The sequence below is a fragment of the Hemitrygon akajei genome, chromosome 7 (genome assembly GCF_048418815.1).
Source record: "Hemitrygon akajei chromosome 7, sHemAka1.3, whole genome shotgun sequence".
Classification (NCBI taxonomy): Eukaryota; Metazoa; Chordata; class Chondrichthyes; order Myliobatiformes; family Dasyatidae; genus Hemitrygon; species Hemitrygon akajei.
The window spans coordinates 20,916,830-20,939,257 of NC_133130.1; the positions used below are offsets into that span (position 1 = coordinate 20,916,830).

At 41.5% G+C, this 22,428-nt stretch overlaps 1 protein-coding gene across 2 annotated transcripts; it reads left to right on the forward strand.

Annotated features, from left to right (window-relative positions):
- The first annotated feature begins 398 nt into the window (after nt 1–398).
- Nucleotides 399–19,519, forward strand: tfb2m (transcription factor B2, mitochondrial). Of its 2 annotated transcripts, none has more exons than XM_073050458.1 (9): nt 399–669; nt 3,757–4,189; nt 4,269–4,360; nt 7,519–7,672; nt 8,892–9,040; nt 9,126–9,215; nt 9,405–9,464; nt 16,849–16,997; nt 18,582–19,519. In XM_073050458.1, exons 2-9 carry the CDS (start codon nt 3,769–3,771, stop codon nt 18,772–18,774), a joined length of 1,308 nt encoding a protein of 435 aa, XP_072906559.1. In that variant the 5' UTR covers nt 399–669; nt 3,757–3,768; the 3' UTR covers nt 18,775–19,519. The 2 variants fall into 2 exon arrangements, with proteins under 2 accessions (XP_072906559.1, XP_072906560.1); XM_073050459.1 differs by lacking the exon at nt 399–669 and adding an exon at nt 931–950.
- Nucleotides 19,520–22,428: the final 2,909 nt, after the last annotated feature.

Here is a 22,428-nt window from a genome sequence, read left to right on the forward strand (position 1 = left end):
AGCAATTAAATATATTTGCAGCAGCACCACAGGCACATAGTACCTGATACAAATCATTCACACGCAAAACATAAGTTATAGAAAATCATGCAAGAATTGGAAAAAGAGAATCCGTTGTGTTTCAAACTGGTCGTAGTATTGATATACCATGACTTCTCCATGGTTATGCTGTCCTCCGTCAGTGATAAATTCATGATGGGTGCTAAAGTTAGGCAATTCGTGTAGTTTCGGGTTCTCCTTCATCGGATGCTGCTCAAACTACCGTTCAGCTCCCACTTGCCCTTCTATCCCACCACCTCACGTCCCCGGCTTCCAGTTTGCACGGACAGCGCTCTCTGAGCCTGCGCGTCGCCCTTCGACCTTCAGCGTTCCCGAACGTTCCTCGGAGGGAATTAAAGGAGCAGGCCGGTCAGCTTGGGACGGTCGGCGACACCCGCTCTTTGCCAGTGACTAGATAAGTTTATCCGCTCCAATTCTTCACCTCCATTGTGCGATCTGGATGGTGTCAACCGCCAGAAAACGCTTAAAACACCTGGGGAGGGAGGGGGCTGACGCGTGACGTCAGCGCGCAATTGCCCGACGTGCGCACCGGCTGACGTCGAGGTCAATGTCACTGCGGCGGCCGGGCGCTGGAGTGGACGTCGGTCCGAGGGATTCGGTTCGTGTGAGGTGAGAGCAGCGGCCGTCCGTCTCTACCCCCGTCCCTCAATCGGTTGTGACTCAGGAGTCCCGGTGTCGGTACTGCATAGTCATTGGATGTGATATTGCGTAACGGCAGCGGTTGGCTCTGAACGCACGTTGTGTAATGATGGTTCCACAGCGTGGTGTTGCTCAAACCCCGATAACGCACAAAGTGTTCTCGCTTCCAGATTAAACAACAGAGTCAACAGCTAAACTGCCATCGGGTCAACAGGGAGAGCAGTGCGAAGGGTGCTGGAGGAGCCTAACGGGTCAGGCAGCATCAATGGAGGGCCAACATGATGCACGGCATGCTGGAGGAGCTCAGCAGGTCAGGCAGGATCTGCCGGAGCTCTTTCGTCTCCGAACTGTGGAGGCGAACGAGCAGTCAACGCTTTGGGTTGAGATCTTCATCTGAAAAGAGAGATTTCACGTTTGAAGTCGAAGATTCGAACTTCTGTGTTATGTTCGACTCGGGGGTGCGGACAATTCATTTCCTCCCATAGATCCTGCTCGACTTGTTGAGTTCCTCCAGCAGACTGTTGATCTCTTCGGGGGGTCTACTTTTTACTTTGTTTCTGAGCCATTGGACGACCACCTAAAAATTCTGCATTTCTTGCTTTTGAAGCATAGCCAGACACGCACTTCAGAAATTACCTAGGATTACCCATAGCCCTCTAGATAGATAGATAGATACTTTATTCATCCCCATGGGGAAATTCAACTTTTTTTCCAATGTCCCATACACTTGTTTTAGCAAAACTAATAACATACAATACTTAACTCAGTAAAAAAAATATGATATGCATCTAAATCACTATCTCAAACAGCATTAATAATAGCTTTTAAAAAGTTCTTAAGTCCTGGTGGTTGAATTGTAAAGCCTAATGGCATTGGGGAGTATTGACCTCTTCATCCTGTCAGAAGAGCATTGCATCGATAGTAACCTGTCGCTGAAACTGCTTCTCTGTCTCTGGATGGTGCTATGTAGAGCATGTTCAGAGTTTTCCATAATTGACCGTAGCCTACTCAGCGCCCTTCGCTCAGCTACCGATGTTAAACTCTCCAGTACTTTGCCCATGACAGAGCCCGCCTTCCTTACCAGCTTATTAAGACGTGAGGCGTCCCTCTTCTTAATGCTTCCTCCCCAACACGCCACCACAAAGAAGAGGGCGCTCTCCACAACTGACCTATAGAACATCTTCAGCATCTCACTACAGACATTGAATGACGCCAACCTTCTAAGGAAGTACAGTCGACTCTGTGCCTTCCTGCACAAGGCATCTGTGTTGGCAGTCCAGTCTAACTTCTCGTCTAACTGTACTCCCAGATACTTGTAGGTCTTAACCTGCTCCACACATTCTCCATTAATGATCACTGGCTCCATATGAGGCCTAGATCTCCTAAAGATCTATTTATCTAAGCTCCATGTACCTATCCAGGACCTTCCTAAAAGACCCAATTGTATACACTTCCACCACCAGTCCATTCCACGCACTCACCACACTCTGCGTAAAAAAACTTACTCCTGAGATCTCCTCTGTACATACTTCCAAGCACCTTGAAACTGTGCCTTCTTCTGTTAGCCATTTCAGCCCTGGAAAAAAGCCGCTGAACATCCACACGATCAATGTCTCTCATCATCTTATACACCTCTATCAGGTCACCTCTCATCTTCCATCGCTCCAAGGAGAAAAGGCAGAGTTCACTCAATCTGCTCTCATAAGGCATGCCCCCCCCCCCCCCCAATCCAGGCAACATCCTTGTAAATCTCCTCTGCACCCTTTCTATGGTTTCCACATCCATAGTGAGACGACCAGAACGGAGCACAGTACTCCAAGTGGGGTCTGACCAGGGTAGCTGTAACATTACCTCTGGACTCTTGAACTCAATCTCACGGTTGATGAAGGCCAATAAACCGTATGCCTTCTTAACCACAGAGTCAACCTGAGTGAGGTGTGTGACACAGATTGACTTTAAAATGTCCCATGAAAGGCTCCCATCTCACTGCACCATGTCCTGACTTAAGTCTTTTACAAAAAAGGATGAAAGGTCAAGGATGTAAGAAGTTAAAGCCAGCTGCATTTGTTAAAATATTCTCTCTGTCTCACTTTTTTAATTAATTAGTGCCCTTGCTTCCCTCCCTTACCCAAAAGCCCAGTGGAATCTTCCTCATTATACAAAGTGTCCCCAATCCAGGCAACATCCTTGTAAATCTCCTCTGCACCCTTTCTATGGTTTCCACATCCATAGTGAGGCGACCAGAACTGAGCACAGTACTCCAAGTGGGGTCTGACCAGGGCCCTATATAGATGTAACATTACCTCTCGGCTTTTGAACTCGATCTCATGGTTGATGAAGGCCAATACACCGTATGCTTTCTTAACCACAGAGTCAACCTGCACAGCATCTTTGAGTGTCCTATGGACTGGGACCCCAAGATCCCTCTGATCCTCCACACTGCCAAGAGTCTCACCATTAATATTATATTCTGCCATCATATTTGACCTACCAAAATGAACCACCTCACACTTACCTGCGTTGAACTCCATCTATCACTTCTCAGCCCAATTTTGCATCCTATTGATGTCCCATTGTAAAGTGTTGTAGGAATGTGATGTATACAGATTGATTGGGACAATTCAGGTATTGTAAGCAACACACACAAAATGCTTTAGGAACACACCCAAGATGCTGGGGGAGCTCAGCAGGTCAGGTAGCATCTATAGAAATGACAAAACAGTCAATGTATTGAGCCAAGACCTGAAGAGGGGTCTCGGCCCAACATGTCCACTGTTTATTCATTTCCATGGATGCTGCCTGACCTACTGAGTTCCTCCAGCAATTTGTGTGTGTTTGTATATCTATTCAGTGTGGTTATGTACATTGATCAGTTAGAGTCAATGGCTGCTGCTATCCATATAATGGACATAAGTGTAAAGTAGTACTTTTCAATTATGAAGAGCAATCGTGATCATGAGTAAAATCCTGGCTTTACATTAGTAATATCATTTTAGAATTTATAATTGGCAGGATTTTGACTTCATCTGTTCAGAGTTTAATATCTTTTTCTTTCAGATCCAAAGCATTATGGCATCATTAAGCTGCACATCAGTGTTTTACATTCTGAAGACTATAACCTGCAGAGCCTGTGGCTGTCAACAAGTCCAGCACTCACTAAGGTTATTTTCATGTCGCACTGGGTTTCTGGGCAGTGGTGCTCCAAAACGTCAGACTTTGAACAAAGTTAAAGAATATTCGACCTATTGTGATAGAACAAAGAGAAGCCTGTCAGCTCTTGCTAGTTCGTTACTCAGGAAAAATCAGCAGAGGCCGTTGTCCAGGTTTGACTTTATAGATCCCAAGGAAGTTCAAGAAATAATAGTGAATGCAGAGAAGAGACATTGGTTAAGGAGATTTATTGTCAGCCCTGATTTGGCAAACCGTATCGCGGAATGCATTGGCAATGATCGCTCTGAAAATAATGCGATAATTTTTGAATGCAATCCAGGTGCGTACATTCTAAACTGTTTTAGTATTTTGATTTCTTCAGCTCGAGATGATTTACTTATGTTTTGTTGCATCTATAGGGCCTGGTGTTTTAACCCGTGCATTACTAAATAATGGAGCGCAGAGGATTGTGGCACTGGAGAGCAATAAGCAGTTTATACCAGTATTACAGGTATTTTTGCAGACCATCTTTTATTGCTAAGAAATTGAGGACATTTCAATTTGACTGAGGTGTGTGACACAGATTGACTTTAAAATGTCCCATGAAAGGGCTCCCATCTCACTGCACCATGTCCTGACTTCAGTCTTTTACAAAAAAAGGATGAAAGGTCAAGTTTGGGCTAGGATGTAAGAAGTTAAAGCCAGCTGCATTTGTTAAAATATTCTCTCTGTCTCACTTTTTTAATTAATTAGTGCCCTTGCTTCCCTCCCTTACCCAAAAGCCCCGTGGAATCTTCCTCATTATACAAGGAGTTGAAAACATGTCTCTGACACTTTCTGTTGTGACAGAGCTTGAAGTATTTGAAACCTGTGATAAGATAAAGGCTAAAATGATGACGCTGATTATTGTCTACAGGGGTAAAATGGTTGTACCAGTCCATCGCCTCCCTACATTCAGTTGGACCATAGTAAATCCAAAGCTAAAATCCAAGTCATCCATCACAGAGACTGCAACTTAGTTTGGAGTTTTTTTTTTGTTTGATTTTTTAGAAAGGGAAGATTCAACATTTTCATGCAGATATTGTTGGGGATAATGATGATCTATTTTTGAAGTTGTCATGCTGTTACATCTGTCTTGTTTTTCACAGCAGGAACATGTCCTTTTCTCTAGTTTCTCAGTGCTATTCAACCATACTCCAGGCTTGGCTATTATAATGCAGTATTTATGGACTATTGTTGTCAGAAGTGTTATTCCTTCTTGTATGTTGAAGCAAATTTCTTTTCAAATAAGAATTGTCTCTTATTAGTTTGTTCAATTGTAAATTTCACTGATAAAGTCAACATTTATTGCCCAATCTTAAATGTCATTGAGAAGGTGGTATTTTAGATATTGTCTGAATATCTGGGCGGCATGGTAGTATAGTGGTTAGCACAATGCTTTACAGTACCGGAACCCAGGTTTAATTCCCACTGCTGCCTGTGAGGAGTTGTACATTCTCCTCGTGACTGCGTGGGTTTCCTCTAGATGCTCCAGCTTCCTCCCACAGTCCAAAGGCGTACTGGTTGGTAGGTTAATTGGTCATTGTAAGTTGTCCTCTGATTAGGCCAGGATTAAATTGGGGGGTTGCTGGGTGGTACGGCTTGAAGGGCTGGAAGGCCCGTTCTGCACTGTATCTGAATGAAAAAGCATCCTGTAGCAGAGGATTACTGATCACTTGGAAAGGCAGAGACTAATCAGGGACATCCAGTATGGTTTTGTCAAAGGCAGATCCTGTCAGACCAGTTTCATTTTATTTTTTTGAAGAGGTAACAGTCTGTATCAGTGAAGAAAAGGTAGTAGATACAATTTACGTGGTCTTTAGTATGATGTATAACAAGGTCTACTTGGGAGGGGTTAGCGCTTTTGGGATGCAGAGTGAGTTAGCAAACTAGATCCAAAATTTGCTTGGCAATGGGAGATGGAGGGTCACAGTGGAGATTTGAGGGTTTTTTTGTGATTGGAGGCCTTTGACTTGATTTTGGGACCCATGCTTTTTGTAATACAGTCGGCCCTCCTTATCCGTGAATTGCGAAAACCCAGAAGTGCTCTTCCAGCACTTGTTGTTCGAGCATGTACAGACTTTTTTATCTTGTCATTATTCCCTGAACAATGCAGTATAACAACTATTTTACATAGCGTTTACATTGTATTAGGTATTATAAGTAATCTAGAGATGGTTTAAAGTATACGGGAGGATGTGCGTGGGTTATCGTGGATCGGGATTGAAAAAAATCGTAAGTTCTCTTACTCAGTAAGTCGGAACAGGTACATCCGGTATTACTTAGCGTCAGTTAGTCAAACGTTTGTCTTAGTATATAGTATATATTTTACCTTTCTATGCATATAAAACACTTAAGAACGTATGTTTCAGTGCCAGGCTCGGGAACTTCTTTCCGAGTTCATACAGTGACAGACCGATATCGAGTGCGCTTTCCACCGTGCCGGGTTGATGTGAGGATCAAAAACCCAAAACCCAATAATTAAACCACTGCGTTGCTTAGTAATAATTGTAGCTTTCATCGGGGCAGAGCCTTTCTCACTTTATCAATTAAAATTGTTCCGATCATCAACCAACTGTAGCCTAACGCTTTTCCAATGACCAATGGCGTTTCACCTCTTTCCGATCGCTTTATTATTTCCACTTTATTTTCAATCGTTATCGTGATTATTTTCGTGAACAGAAACACTGCGGATTCAGATCTTTGCCGCTGGGTCCTAATGTCCACCGCACTGAGACAGGTTAAATAAGGTCTGGGGTTCCTCTGGGTCCTAAGATCCACCGCAGTGAGACAGGTTGAATAAAGGACTTGAGCATCCGCGAATTTTGGTATCCGCGAGGGGTCCCGGAACCAATCCCTCGTGGATAAGGAGGGCCGACTGTATGCATGAATGTCAAGATCAGTAAGATTGCCAGAGTTGTTGATAGTGTGGAAGATAGCTTTAGGGTGGGAGAGTCACAGAGCAGAGATTCTGAGGGGTTGGTGAAGAGGGCTGTAAGGAGGTAGATGTAAGGTCATTCATTTTGGGAGCACCAGTGAGGCTAGGGCACCTACTATGAATTTAGGGGTCTTGGGGATCATTGATGAACAGTCCATTGATTCTTAAATGTGACAATATAGACAGACAGTATTTCTCGGAAGGTATGTAAGATACCAACCTTCATTATTTGGGACATTGTAAACAGAAGTTCTGAGGTTATGCTCCAGCTTGTGCACCTCGGTCAGACCTCAGCTTGAGTACTGCATGCATTTCTAGTCACCATACTATTAGGAAGGTTCTGGTACTGGAGTGTGTGCAGAGGAGATTCATCGGCATATTGTTTGGGACAGAGCCTTTCAGTTCTGAGGTGAGACTGGAAAAGGAAAGTCTGTTCTCCTTGCAGCAGAGCAGGACAAGGCAGACATGATTGAGAGAGATAAAATTCAGGAATGTGGACAAGAGAGCTTTCAGGAAACCACCCCATAATCAGAAGATAAATGTGTATACCTGTCATTGATTTTGCTTAAAAATTAAACTAATTTGGTCAAAGTAAGTATAATTTCACATTTCTTCACCAATAGAGAACATTGATTGTTGCTATAAAATAGGCTATTGTAAAATATATTAACCTTTTGAATTTTTTTAATTAGTCTTTAGGAAAACATCTGAATGGACAGTTGGAAGTGGTGCACTGTGACTTCTTCAAGCTGGATCCAATAGGCCGTGGCACTATGAAACCTCCTGCCATGTTTTCTGAGAAACTCTTCGACAACCTGGGAATATCAGAGGTTGCTTGGACTGCAGGTGACGATCTGTTAATCACTTTCTGTTTTGGTTACATCAGTTGAATAATAATTTTGAACATTTGAATCTGATTGAACAATATTTGTTTTCCAAAGAATTGTAAAGAACTCTAGCTATGCTCTTAAGCTTGGTTCATAGAAATGGGTCACTGGAAATGGTAGGTGAAAGTTTTCGAATAGTTTACTTTGGCACAGCATCATAGGCTGAAAGGCCTGTTCCTGTGCTGTACTATTTTATGTTATAGCTAGTCCCCCTTTCTTTTTGCTCTCTGAAAGGCAATCTATCAAAGGTGAACCAGAGAGTTATCTTCTGCCCTGACTACTGTTTTATTCCTCAAGATTCGCAGTCTTTGCTTGCACATTCTCTCAGTCAACCTCCCAGAAGTTGCTTTTTCTGGATCACCTGTTGCTTTTTCTTGACTGGAATAGCGAGTACACTTTAAGGAAAATATTAGTATCTTTTGGTACAAGACTAATAATAGGAATATTCAACAGTTAGTAGATTTGGATTTGAAAATTTAAAAGAAGAGTATTTTATTAATAAGCTGCATGCATCTTCCAGATGTCTTGCTGCTTAACCAGGAAATCATATATTTTGGTCCTTGGGGATTTTTGTTTCAACAAAATTGCTTTATTTGTACCCCTTGACAAGTAAAATCAAATAAAATACACTTAAAAAGAATAAGTCACTGAGGAAAGAATAAAACCTATCAGGCACTGAAAAAGTAACTTGAGTGTGGAGGCAGAGAATGCGAGTCATGTTTTGCAGTTATCCTCACAGAAGCTTGTGGAGTGTTTGCAGAACTGCAGAACAGTTTGAATTAGGGAACCTAGCTCACACTGGCAATCCAGCTAATCCCTCTCCCCATACATCATTCTGTTGCCTTGCAAAATTTTCCTTTCAATTACCCAGCTCCCTTTTTTTCCACTACTATTGAATTTACCTCCACTGCTTTCCTTCCCTATATCACAATGACTAATTATGCATCAAGTTCTTAGTTATGGCCTAAGTATTTCAGACAGATTCACCAAAATCTCCATGTTCTTAAAATCTTCGCCTGGTTTAATGAAAGCAGGTACATTATATACATGTGCTGCTGCCTTTGGGAAATTTACATCATGATGGCATAGGTAGATTTTGATCTTCTGCAGACAAATGCATAAATTCTCTTTCTTTTTAAACAACAGCTGATCTGAGACATTCTTATTTTCTTTCCTAGATATTCCAATTAAAGTCATTGGAATCTTTCCACAAAGAAATGAACGGAGCCTGCTTTGGAAGTTTGCTTATGCTTTGTTTGAAAGGATTTCAATTTTTCAATATGGAAGAATAGAAATGAACATGTTCATTAGTGAGGAACAGTACATGGTATGTTAGAGGTCTCTTTGAAATGTTAACTCGAATCTTGTGCTACATATTCTGTTGCTGAAATTGAATATTCTTTCATTTGTAGAAGATAATGGCAGAGCCTGGTAACATGAAACGCTACGATGCATTTGCTGCATTGTGGCAGATAGCATGTGAAATAGAGCTGTTACATAAGGTCAGTTTCTGTTTTTCAATATCATGATAGTAAAATGCAGACTTTGGTTTGCGTGAACTTTGTTCTTCTGATGTCAATATGCTGTTTTTGCTTTTATCTTCATTTTATACAAGACATTTGATCATTATTGAAATTGAATGAAGTGTTTACCTCTTTGACGTGATCTCTAAATAAGTATTTCTATCTCAGGAACCTTGGTCATCTTTTACTACAAATTTTAAAAACAGTGGAAGTGTGAAACGAGGCATGGTAAGCTTTTACTTTATCGCGTGTGTTATGAAACGCAAGTTATCTCAATTGCATCTGTACCTTCATTATTCAAAATAATTAGGAAGAATCCTAAGAAGATGGGATGTAAGGTTGAGTCCATTTTTCCTCAAAGATCATAATCTCAGGAAAATTGGGCTATCCCTCTCCCTAGAGACTGGCAATCATTGACCAGTTTATGGAATTTTTAGTAGAGAGGTGGTGAATCTTTTTGAGAGCATGTGCCAAATTGGCGATCACCTTTTAACTTTTTTTTTTAATTCTCACATGCTATGGTAACTTTGACCAGAGATTATTATTGATTAATCAATTAGTAACAATAATCATGAACTTTTTTAAAGTAAGAAGCATTAATCCTTTGCTTATTTATGTGTATGCATTGTTTTACTATTAATAAAAGTATAACACTAAAATTAATTAAGCATTTTGAAGACCTGTTCAAAAGTTATTAATGTTAATCTTTTAAAAAGACAATTGAGAAATAACAACATTACTCAACAGTATTGTATCTACCATCCAAATAGTGATGTGTATAGCAAGTCTGCGAGGATTTCAAAATGTATCATACAACATGCGTGTTCTCACAACCATCCAGCTGGCACCAAGCCAGCTTGAGGCGTTTCCTATGGAAACATCACACTGCTATCAGGTTATTAAAAATAATTTGCTGCTTTATTTCGCAACAAAGATAATTGTCATTTATCTTTATTGGTGGAGTTTGAGAGGTGGCACTGCATACTGCTTGCCAACAAAATGTTTGAGCATGCATTTTGGACACCATCCCTGTTTAATTATATAATTAGTTTAGCCTTGGCAGAACATAGCTTATTTCCATTTCTTAGCTTGTTTACTTTCATTCTTCAATTTGTAAATAAATCAGTTGAAATAACTTACCATCTTAAAGAATTACTGATTTCACAATCTTCTGAAGGACTTAGCAGACTTGTTCTTAAGCATGTAGGTATGGCATCTTTTAAGCAGCTGAAGGTATATTGCCATTGCCAAAAGAGGCGAAGGAGGGGAGGACTCCAAGCAAGTTTGAAACACGGGAATGAAACATCCTCTACCCTGCATCTTGTTAGCAAATGTTGAGTTGCTATCTGTTCCATGGAGTTATAGCTCACCTCTGGATACGTCGGTAAGACCTGAACGCTTCTCAACACATAGGATGGGCCGGACTACTGATTCAGAGAGTGCAAAGGATCGTGGTCTGTGTTTCATGATGATCTCTTTGTGGTGGTTGGATGCAGTGGTCTTGTCCACTGTTATTCTCCTGGAACACTTAACGATCAAGTGCCGACCATTTTCAAAGAGAGTTCTGCTCCATGATCCTGACTACAGTTTGCATACCCCCAAAGGCTGACATTATGGAGGCACTTGAGATACTGAATGCTGCTATCAGCAAATGAATAGCCTACCCTGACGCCTTCCAAATCATAGTTGGGGTACTTCAATAAGGCTTGTTTGAAGAAATCTCTGCCCAATTATCATTATATAACCTCCAGCAGCAACACACTAGACCACTGCTAAACTGCAGTTAAGAATTCCTACTGTTCCATAGAAACATACAGGCCCTTTGGCTTACAATGCTGTGCCAAACATGTAGACAGACATACTTTATTGATCCCAAGGGAAATTGGGTTTTGTTACAGTTGCAGCAACCAAGAATACTGTAGAAATATAGCAATATAAAACCATAAATAATTAAATAATAATAAGTAAATTATGCCAAGTGGAAATAAGTCCAGGACCAGCCTATTGGCTCAGGGTGTCTGACACTCCGAGGGAGGAATTGTAAAGTTTGATGGCCACGGGCAGGAATGACTTCCTATGACACTCAGTGTTGCATCTCGGTGGAATGAGTCTCTGGCTGAATGTACTCCTGTGCCTAACCAGTACATTATGGAGTGGATGGGAGACATTGTCCAAGATGGCATGCAACTTGGACAGCATCCTCTTTTCAGACACCACTGTCAGAGAGTCCAGTTCCACCCCCACAACATCACTGGCCTTATGAATGATTCTGTTGATGTCTGCTACCCTCAGCCTGCTGCCCCAGCACACAACAGCAAACATGATAGCACTGGCCACCACTGACTCGTAGAACATCCTCAGCATCATCCGGCAGATGTTAAAGGACCTCAGTCTCCTCAGGAAATAGAGATGGCTCTGACCCTTCTTGTAGACAGCCTCAGTGTTCTTTGACCTTTAGAATTTACCTTTAGAATGTACTTTAGAAATTACCTCGGGTTACCCATAGCCCTCTATTTTTCTAAGCTCCATGTACCTGTCCAGGTGTCTCTTAAAAGACCCTATCGTATCCGCCTCCACCACCGTCGCTGGCAGCCCATTCCATGCACTCACAACTCTTTGTGTAAAAAAAAACTTACCCCTGACATCTCTGTACCTACTTCCAAGCACCTTAAAACTGTACCCTCAGGCACAGACTATAGACATGCATAGACTATATTTCGGGAAATCTGATTACTTGGCTATCCTTCTACCTGCACACAGGCAGAGGCTAAAGAGCAAGGCTCCAGAGATAAGGACAGCAAAGAGGTGGTTACAGGAGGCAGAGGTGCGGCTGGAGGATTGCTTCCAGTCAGTGGACTGGGTCATCAGCAGATCTGTATGAATGCACCTCAGTTGTCACAGACTTTATTAAAACAGTCATAGACAAATGTATCCCCACAAAATTATACAGAGTCTTTCCTAACCAGAAGCCCCAGATGAAGCTTGAGATGTTCCTTATACGGTAACCCTCTCATTCCTCGCATCATTCTCATGAATCTTCTCTGAACCCTCTCCAATGTCAGTATATCCTTTCTAAAATAAGGAGCCCAAAACGGCACACAATACTCCAAGTGTGGTCTCACGAGTGCCTTATAGAACCTCAACATCACATCCCTGCTCTTAAATTCTATACCTCTAGAAATGAATTGCAACATTGCATTCGCCTTCTTCACCACCGATTCAACCTGCAGGTTAACCTTTAGGGTATCCTGCACAAGGACTCCCAAGTCCCTTTGCATCTCTGCATTTTGAATTCTCTCCCCATCTAAATAATCTGCCTGTTTATTTCTGCCACCAAAGTGCATGACCATACAATTTCCAACATTGTATTTCATTTGCCACTTCTTTGCCCATTCCCCTAAACTATCTAAGTCTCTCTGCAGGCTCTCAGTTTCCTAAACACTACCCGCTCCTCCACCTATCTTTGTGTCATTGGCAAATTTAGCCACAAATCCATTAATCCCATAGACCAAATCATTGACATACATCGTAAAAAGCAGCGGTCCCAACAACAACCCCTGTGGAACTCCACTGGTAACCAGCAGCCAGCCAGAATAGGACCCCTTTATTCCCACTCTGTTTTCTGCCGATCAGCCAATTCTTCACCCATGCTAGTAACTCCCCTGTAATTCCATGGGCACTTGCTAAGCAGCCTCGTGTGGTGCCTTGTCAAAGGCCTTCTGAAAATCCAAGTACACCACATCCACTGCATCTCCTTTGTCTACCCTGCTTGTAATATTCTCAAAAAATTTTAGTAGGTTAGTCTGGCAGGATTTTCCTTTCAAGAAACCCTGCTGGCTTTGGCCTGACTTGTCATGTACCTCCAGGTACTCCGTAATCTCATCCCTAACAATCGATTCCATCAACTTCCCAACCACTGACATCAGGCTAACAGGTCTATAGTTTCCTTTCTGCTGCCTCCCACCTTTCTTAAATAGCAGATTCTTAAATTTGCAATTTTCCATTCATCGGTACAATGCCAGAATCTATCAATTCTTGAAAGATCATTGTTAATGCCTTCACAATCTCTTCAGCTACTTCCTTCAGAACCCGAGGGTGCATTCCATCAGGTCCAGGAGATTTATCCACCCTCAGCTTCCTGAGCACCTTCTCAGTCGTAATTTTCACTGCACATACTTCACTTCCCTGACACTCTTGAATGTCCCGGTATACTGCAAATGTCTTCCACTGTGAAGACTGATGCAAAATATGCATTTGGTTCCTCTGCCATCTCTGTGTCTCATTACAATATCTCCAATGTCATTTTCTATTGGTCCTATAGCTACCCTCAACTCTTTTTTACCCTTAATATACTTAAAATAATCAGGAAACATTTGCATGGAGTTCTACATAGGTATATTCCATTGAGGCACGGAAAGGATGGAAGGGTAAAAGAACCATGGTGTACAACGGATGTAGAAAATCTAGTGGAGAAGAAAAGAAAAGCTTACAAGAGGTTCAAGAAACTAGGTACTGTTAGAGTTCTAGAAAGTGACAAGGATGCAAGGAAGGAGCTCAAGAATGAAATTAGGAGAGCTAGAAAGTTCCATGAGAAGGCCTTGCTGAGCAGGATTAAGGAAAACCCCAAGGCATTGTACAAGTATGTGAGTGGCAAGAGGATGAGCCGTGTGACAATAGGACCAATAGCAGTGAGAGTGCAAACTTGCATGGAGCTGGAGGAGGTAGCGGAGGTACTTAATGAATACTTTACTTCAGTATTAACCAGTGAAAAGGACCTTGGCAATTGTGGGAATGACTTACAGCGGACTGAAATGCTTGAGTGTATAGACATAATGCACTGCCAGGGAATGTGGTGGACACGGATACAATAAGGTCTTTTAAGAGACTCTTCAGATGGGTACATGGAGCTTAGAAAAATAGAGGGTAAAATGGTAGGGAAATTCTAGGCAATTTCTAGAGTAGGTTACATGGTCAGCACAACATTGTGGGCTGAAGGGCCTGTAAAGTGCTGTAGATTTTCTATGTTTCTTAAATAGAGGGACCTTCACAAACTCCCATAGCCATGGCGACCCTGTGATTCCAATCCCTGAGGCTAATGCGAGAGCATCCTTGGAGTCAGGAGGGTGAACCCATGAAGGTATCTGGCTCAGATAGGGTACCTGGCCAGGTACAAAACACCTGTGCTGATCAATTGGCTGGAGTGTTCACCGCTATCTTTAACCTCTTGGTTGTCTGAGGTACCTACCTGCTTCAAGCAGACTTCAATTATACTGGTGTCTAAGAAGAACGTGGTGAGCTGCCTCAATGACTATGGTCCAGTAGCACTTGCACCTTCAGTGATGTAAGTAGTTGGAGAGGTTGATGATGAAAACATATCAACTCCTGCCTGAGAAGTGACTCGGATCCGCTCAGCCTTCACAACAGGTTCACAGCAGGTGCCATTTCATTGGTTCTTCACTCAACCCTGAAACATCTGGACAGTGAAGGTGCATACATCAGGATGCTCTTCATTGACTAGATCTTGGCATTCAATACTATCATCCCCTCAAAACTAATCAATGAGCTTCAAGACTTTGCCCTCAATACCTCCTTGTGCAAATGGATCTTTTATTCCATCACTTACAGATCCCATTCAGTTTGGATTGGCAACAGCATCTCTGCAACAATACATCAGCACAGGTGCACCACAGGACTGTGTGCTTAGCCCCTCTGATCTACTCACTTTATTAGAGTTAAAGTGCAAAACCGCCCCACCACCCAGCAACGCACTGATTTAACCCTAGCCTTTAACAGGACAATTTACAATGACCAATAACCAACTATTAGTACATCTTTGAACTAGGGAAGGAAACCTACGTGTTCACGGGGAGAACATACAAAATCCTTACAGAGGATGCGGAATTGGACTCCGAACCCTGACTCCCCAAGCTGTATTAGGTATTTATACTTATGACAGTGTGGCTAAGCACAGTTCAATTCCAGGTTTAATTTTGCCGATTTCGGTGGTGGGCCGAATCAAAGGTGGTGACGAATCAGCATATAGGAAGGAGATTGAAAATCTGGCTGAGTGGTGCAACAACAACAATCTCACACTCAATGTCAGAAAGACCAAGGAACTGGCTATTGACTTCAGGAGGAAGAGACCAGAGGTCCATGAGCCAGTCCTCACTGGAGGATCAGAGATGGAGAGGGTCAGCAACTTTAAATTCCTCAGTGTTATCATTTCAGAGGATCTGTTCTGGGCCCAGCACATTAGTGCCATTATGAAGAAAGCACAGCAGCGTCTCTACTTCTTTAGGAGTTTGCGAAGGTTTACATCACAGCCTGGAATAGAAATACCAGTGCCCTTGATTGATAAATCCTACAAAAAGTAGTGGATACAGCCCAGTCATTCACAGGGAAGCATTCCCCACCACTGAGCACATCTATACGGAGTGTTGTCCTAGGAAAGCAGCATCCTTCGTCAAGGACCCCCACCGGCCAAGCCATTCTCTCTTCTTGCTGTTGCCATTAGGAAGAAGGTATAGGAGACTCAGGGCCCACACCACCAGATTCAGGACAAATATTAGCCCTCAGCCATCAAGCACTTAAACCAGATGGGGTAATTTCACTCGCCCCATCAATAAACTGTTCTCACAATTTATGGACTCACTTTCCAGGACTCTTCATCTCATGTTCTTGATATTTATTGCATATTATTTAATATTACTACTTTTTACTTTTGTGTTTGCACAATCTGTTGTGTTTTGCGCATTGATTGGTTGTCCATCCTGTTGATTGATTCTATTGTGTTTCTGTGTATGCATGCAATAAAACGAATCTCAGGGTTGTATATGGTGACATATATGTACTTTGATAATAAATTTGCTTAGAACTAATAAATGCCCCTACATATTTGTTTTTAAAAAATCAGTGACTATATGAGCCCATTGTTGTTCAGACTGCTTTTTCTCATCCTAATGTATATGTAGTATTCTGTGGTTTTTCTTATCACAAGCACTGTTTGATTGTGACTAATTGTTTAATTTCTACCTGAATAATTTTTCAGAAGATTAAAGTTTAGCATCATCTTTATTTATATCTCTCAAAGGAGAATGCTGTTCAACACATTGAGGTCATGGCAGTTCTGGAGCAATACCATCATTACAATTCCTGTAACCAATTTGTTTCATGCCTATTGAATACTTATTCTCCTACCAACCACCTGCTCTTAATCTAAGCAACCAGTCTGCCTCCCAACCGGTCTTTGGGATGAGGGAGGAAACCAGAGTTCCCAGAGGGAATCCACATTATCATGGGAGAAAATGTGTGGGACTGGGAATCAGATCAATTCTACAAATAACTGCTGTGAAGCAGTGCCACCCTTTTCATTGCCGACATTATTTGGATTTCCAGAACATTTATCATCTCCTTAATACTTTCTCTGTTTGAAAGATGCAAGTTTATGTGAGACAAGTTTTTTTTTTGTAGGTTAAAAATAGAAAGCTCGGTAGAATACAATTCTTGGTGACTTATAACTTCCTGTTCTAGCTATTTTTATAACTTCAGAGTATCTGTTTTTATGAATATTTTTAAAAATTAAGCTTAAAAATTACCTATATCTTTCGATTAGATGCCAGATGACCATCTGTGTCTCGTACGACTGACACCCCGCAAAGACTTGTTCAATGAGACTTTAACAACAGTCAATTCAGCCACACTGGTATTGATGCTGAAGCAGTGTCTAACAAAACGAAAAACAAAGCTGATTAACAAATTGGAGTAAGTATATGTGGATTTCAGCAGACTTCAATCATCATCAGCACTCACTCATGGGAGAGGCAGTACAAGGTTTAAAAAGTGCTCAGGGCCTTTTGGGACTTTTTCCCGGGCTTCAATCATAATGATCCACTATGCACATGGCAAAGACCAATTTTTTAAAAAGCAAGTTATAAGTAGAGTGGTCATTGTGTTAATGGGGCATTGTTAGAGTCGTCAGGCTTTGGTTCAAGAAGGGGCAAAGGCTCCAAGCAAGTTTTTCTTTCTTTTAGTACATAGCTGGTACAGTGAGAATGAGTTTAGGGCTGTTCTTCGTGTGAGATGTGAGAATGCTGTGAGACCTCTCGGCTACATGATAACTAAGGTAGAGATTGATAGATTCTTGATTACTCAAGGCATGAAGGGTTACAGGGAGAAGGCAGAAGATTGGGGCTGAGGGGGAACATTTTTCAGCCATGATGAAACAAACTCAATGGGCCAAATGGCCTGATTCCTCTCCTATATCTTATAGTCTAAGTGCATTGAGCTGAAGCTCCTTACAACCCATGTTAATGAACTGGAGCTGCAGCTGAATGACCTTTGAGAATGAGGAGATGATATTTCAGAGCTACAGGGAGGTTGTTTCATCTAAGTGTGCAGGAGGTAGGTAGATGGGTCAAGAAAGGGGAAGGATATAGGCAGCCAGTGCAGAGTAGTGCTGTGGCCATTCCCCTCAATGATAAGTATTCCACTTTGGATACTGTTGGGGAGGGCAACCTACCAGGGGAAAACCACAGCAACCAGGTCTCTGGCACTAAATCCAGCAGTGTGGCTCAGAAGGGAAGGGTGAAGAAGAAGATTGCAGTAGTGATAAGGATTCCCAAGTTAGAGAAGCGGACAGGAGATTCTGTGGGCGTGAAAAAGTGTTATGTTGTCTCCAGGTGCCAGGGTATGGGATGTCTTGGATCAGGTCCACAGCATCCTAAAGGAGGAGAGTGAACAGCCAGAAGTCATGGAACATATTGGTGCCAATGATGTAGGCAGGAAAAGAGAGGAGGTCCTGAAGGGAGAATATAGGGAGTTAGGTAGAAAGCTGAAAAGCAGGACCTCAAGGGTAGTAATCTCTGGATTGCTGCCTCTGCCACCTGGCTTTGAAGGTAAGAATTGGATGATTTGGCTGAGAAATTGGTGCAGCTGGCAGGATTTCAGGTTTCTCCATCCTGGACCAGTCTTTCAATTTGTCTTCTGCTGTAGCCCATTGAAGATCCTTCCTTTTCCAGGCACAAGATCTTTGGAGCTTCTGTTGGTGTTTCTGTAGCTCTGGGTTTTTATAGAACTGGGTTGTTAGCCCCATGCTCAACCCTTCTGCTTTCAAGGCTGGGCTTGGGATCGTCCATGGTGGAGCTTTCTATCTATAGTTGTATGATTTTATTGCTGCAACTTATTCTAAAAACAGAACATAACAAATCTTTTAAAAGTTGAGAAGGGATGTTACTAGTTTTCTACCATTGCCTTATTTATCATATCCAACATAATGGGGTTTATATAGTTTATCAAATGCTAATTTTCCTTTGTAAATATTCTTCAATTTTTTTAAATCTTTGATAGGTCTTGGTGCCCTGGAGGAGGAATAAAATTAATGAGCGAACTAGATTTGCCAGAGGATATATGGACAGGACATGTGTTTCCAGAGGAATACAAAAGACTCTTTGAGGCAATGGAACACTCTCAGGATTTTGTTCACAGTTGGTTATATGGCGAGGTTTTGGAGAATATGCATTCAACTGTGTCACATATCTGAATGTAAACCTTCAAAGAAATAGGACTGTCAAATGCATGCAACTGCCCATTGGCTATCACATCCAAGACACTGAATACCTTTATGCTTTGCTGGAATAAAGTATGATATAGTTCTACTTCATTGCACCCGTCAGTGAAATCTTAAATTGGTTTCACTCTGTTGTAAGCCATGTTATATGCTGTATTCAGCATTTTGTCATTTGTCTCGGGGGCCTGGGTGTAAACTGTTGATCTCAAAATGGCCATATTTTCAAGTTCTGTGAGAATGTGGTTGACATGGGATTGGACACATCAGCAAGTTTGGGTAAAATTATAGTGATATATTCAAATGTGGGGACATTTTATTCAAGTGAATTTTTTATTGATATAATGTATAACTTGCATAATATAACTTCCACTTAAATTCTTTTGGATCACCAGTAGGTTTGTTTTAAATTAAATCTCTTAAGAATTTGGTTAAGGGTATTGTTTTGATGAATAGCAACTCTTAATAAAAGGTCAAATGCCTCAGGAGCAAAAATAAATTAAAGGTATTATATTTTTCTTGCATTGTGACAAAAGGAAAAATAGGTTAAACATTTAGAAGGCTTAAGATTCAGATCAGTAAATATGTAACAGTGTCAATCCCTGATAGGGTTTGCTTGCAAATACCACTTCAGTTCTAGCTACAGTTATGTACAGGTAACAGCGGTGGAAAAGTAAAGCTTGGCATGAATATTGTACACCAAGTAAAAATGTTGTCTCTAGTTTTAAAGTATGGTTTTCTTTGGGGTTTTGGCTTTTTATTTTTATTCTCTGCATATATTGATATTGTTGGATGATGCTTATAAGATGAAAACATGAGAAATAAGTGCAGGAATAGGACATACCTTGAGCCTATTCTTCCATTCAAAACCATTATGCTATATTCTTATATTATACCTTTCCTTATATTCCTTGGTCTTTTAATATGCAGGAATTATACATCTGTTTTGAATGCAATCCAAAGTAAAAAAAGTGGAAGGTAGGTCACCCTTTTGAACAATGAAATGTCCCCTCATTTCTGTTTCATGTTGCCTTATTTTGAGAGACTGGCATTCACTTTAGGACTTATGAATGGGGAGAAATTCCTCCAAATGTAATGAACTCTACAAGTTTGAAAGAGGTTGCCTTCATTCTAAACCTGCTTATTTTATCCTTTCTTCTATGACATATCTGCCACCCTATGAAACTGGTGAATTGTAGCTGCACCCCTGCAGTATGTATATGTATCCTTTTTAACAATGGAGAGGGAACTGTACCTAATACTCCATGTGTGGTCTCACTTGGGTCCTGTAGTTTTGTACTCAGATCCTTTTGCTATAAAAATCAAAGAGACATTTGCCTTCCTAAATGCCTGCTCCATTTGGTAATGATAGCTTTCAGTATTCAAGGACAGCCATGTCCCTTTAAGTGTAAACATAGGAGCAGAATTAGGCCATTCATCCTATTGAGTCTATTCTGCCGTTTAATCACAGCTGACTTATTACCCCTCTCAACCTGATTCTCCTGCCATTTCTCTGTAACTTTGGTGCCCTTACCAATCAAGAACCTATCAACCTCCACTTCAAGTATACCCAATGACTTGACCTCCACAGCGTCTGTAGCAATGCATCCCACAGATTAACCACCTTCTGACTAAAGGGACAGCTTTGAGGCTGTGCCGTCTGGTCTTAGACTCCCCACTATTAAAAACATCCTATTAGCATCCACTCTGTCTAAGCTTGTCAATAATTTGATAGATTTCAATGAGAACCCCCTCCTCTACCCCCTGCCCCGCTCTTCTAATCACCGGTGTGTAGAGACCCAGCACCATTAAACTCTGATAAACTGATGATCCAGATAAGTTTATTGTCACATACACCAAGGTGCAATGAAATACCTTGCTTGTATAATGCTCAGTGAGTAAACAGTACACGTGTTAAATTTGAATACAGCAATGCGTGCTAAACAGCAGGACAGTGCAAAGGTTGCTGTACAATCTAAGACAGTGCGAAAAATGCTTAAGTACCAACAACAGAATAACAGAGGGTGCCATAGTGGTGTGGTTATCACAACGCTATTGCAGCTTGGGGCATCGGAGTTTGATCCCAGCTTCCTCAGTAAGGAGTTTGTACATCCTCCTCACGTGGGTTTTCTTCAGGTACTCTGGTTCCTCCAACATTCCAAAGGCATACGACTTAGTGGGTTAATTGATCTATATAAATTACCCCATGATAAAGCCAGGGTTAAATTGGGGTTTGCTGGGCAAAGTGGCTCAAAGGGCCTATTCCACGCTGTATCCCAAAATAAACAATAAAACTAATATGGAAAAATGGCGGTGCCACCAGGAAAGGATTGTGGAATAAGTGATCAGTTCAGAGGTCTTATACTTGTGGGAAGAAGCTGTTTTTGATTCTGGATGTTTGGGCATTCATGGTCGTACATCTCCCTGAAGATAAAAGAAAGAAAAAGAGAATGGCCAGGGTGACAGACATCTTTGATGATACTGTCAGCCTTCCTGAAACTGGCCTAGGTTGTGTTTACCAGTGCAGAATTCGTTGGTCCAGAGCAGAGCAGTTGCCATACCAGGCAATGCCTCCCCTTGGGAGTTTAACATAAAAGGATATACATTGTATTGAAAGGACAGGCAGGAAGGCATAGACAGTGGTGTGGCTCTGTTGGTAAGAGATGGAATTACATCTTTAGAAAGAGGTGACATAGGGTCAAAGAAAGTTGAAGGTTTGTGGGTGGAGTTAAGAAATTGCAAGGGTAAAGAAAAACATGGGAATTATATATAGGCCTCCAAATAGTAGCCAAGATGTGGGGCTGAGATGGAAAAGGCATGTAATAAGGGTAATGATAGAATTGTAACGAGGGAATTCAATATACAAGGAGATTGGGAAAATCAGGTTGATGTCGGATTGCAAGAAAGGGAATTTGTTGAATGCCTACAAGATGGCTTTTTAGAGCAACTTTGTGCTTGAGCCTACTCGGGAAAGGCTTAGATAGAGTGTTGTGTAACAACCCAGATCTTATTAAGGAGCTTAACGTAAAAGAACCCTTAGGAGGTACAGATCATAATATGAATGAATTCATACTGCAATTTGAGAGGGAGAAGCATAACTCACATGTATCAGTATCACAATGGAATATAGGGAATTACAGAGGCATGAGAGGGGAGCTTGCACAGGTAAACTGGAAGAGGATACTGGCGGGGATGATGACAGAGTAGAGATTGCTGAAGTTTCTGAAATAGTTCACAAGGCGCAGGATAAATATGTACCACAGGAAGACGTTCTCAAATGACAAGGGTAGGCAATCGTGGCTGACAAAGGAAGTTAAAGACTGCATAAAAGTCAAGGAAAGGGTATATAAGGTGGCAAAAGTGAATAGGAAGTTCGATGATTGGGAAGCTTTTAAAAACCAACAAAAGGCAAATAAAGAAGTCATAAGAAGAGAAAGGTGAAATAGGATAAAGTAGGATACTAAAAGGTTTTTTTCAGTTATATAAAAAGTAAAAGGAGATGAGAGTGAATATTGGACCATTGGAAAATGATGCTGGTGAGGTAGTAATGGGAGACCAAAAAAATGGCCAATGAACTTATTGGGTACCTTGCATCTGTTTTCACTGTGGAAGACACTAGCAGTGTGCCAG

Bases quoted from the DNA above. Each gene is read 5' to 3' on its own strand.
- tfb2m (XM_073050458.1), top strand. From the start codon at position 3,769: ATGGCATCATTAAGCTGCACATCAGTGTTTTACATTCTGAAGACTATA. The intron at 7,673-8,891 runs GTGACGATCTGT...TTTCTTTCCTAG, and splicing joins AGAGGTTGCTTGGACTGCAG to ATATTCCAATTAAAGTCATT. The intron at 16,998-18,581 runs GTAAGTATATGT...AATCTTTGATAG, and splicing joins AAGCTGATTAACAAATTGGA to GTCTTGGTGCCCTGGAGGAG.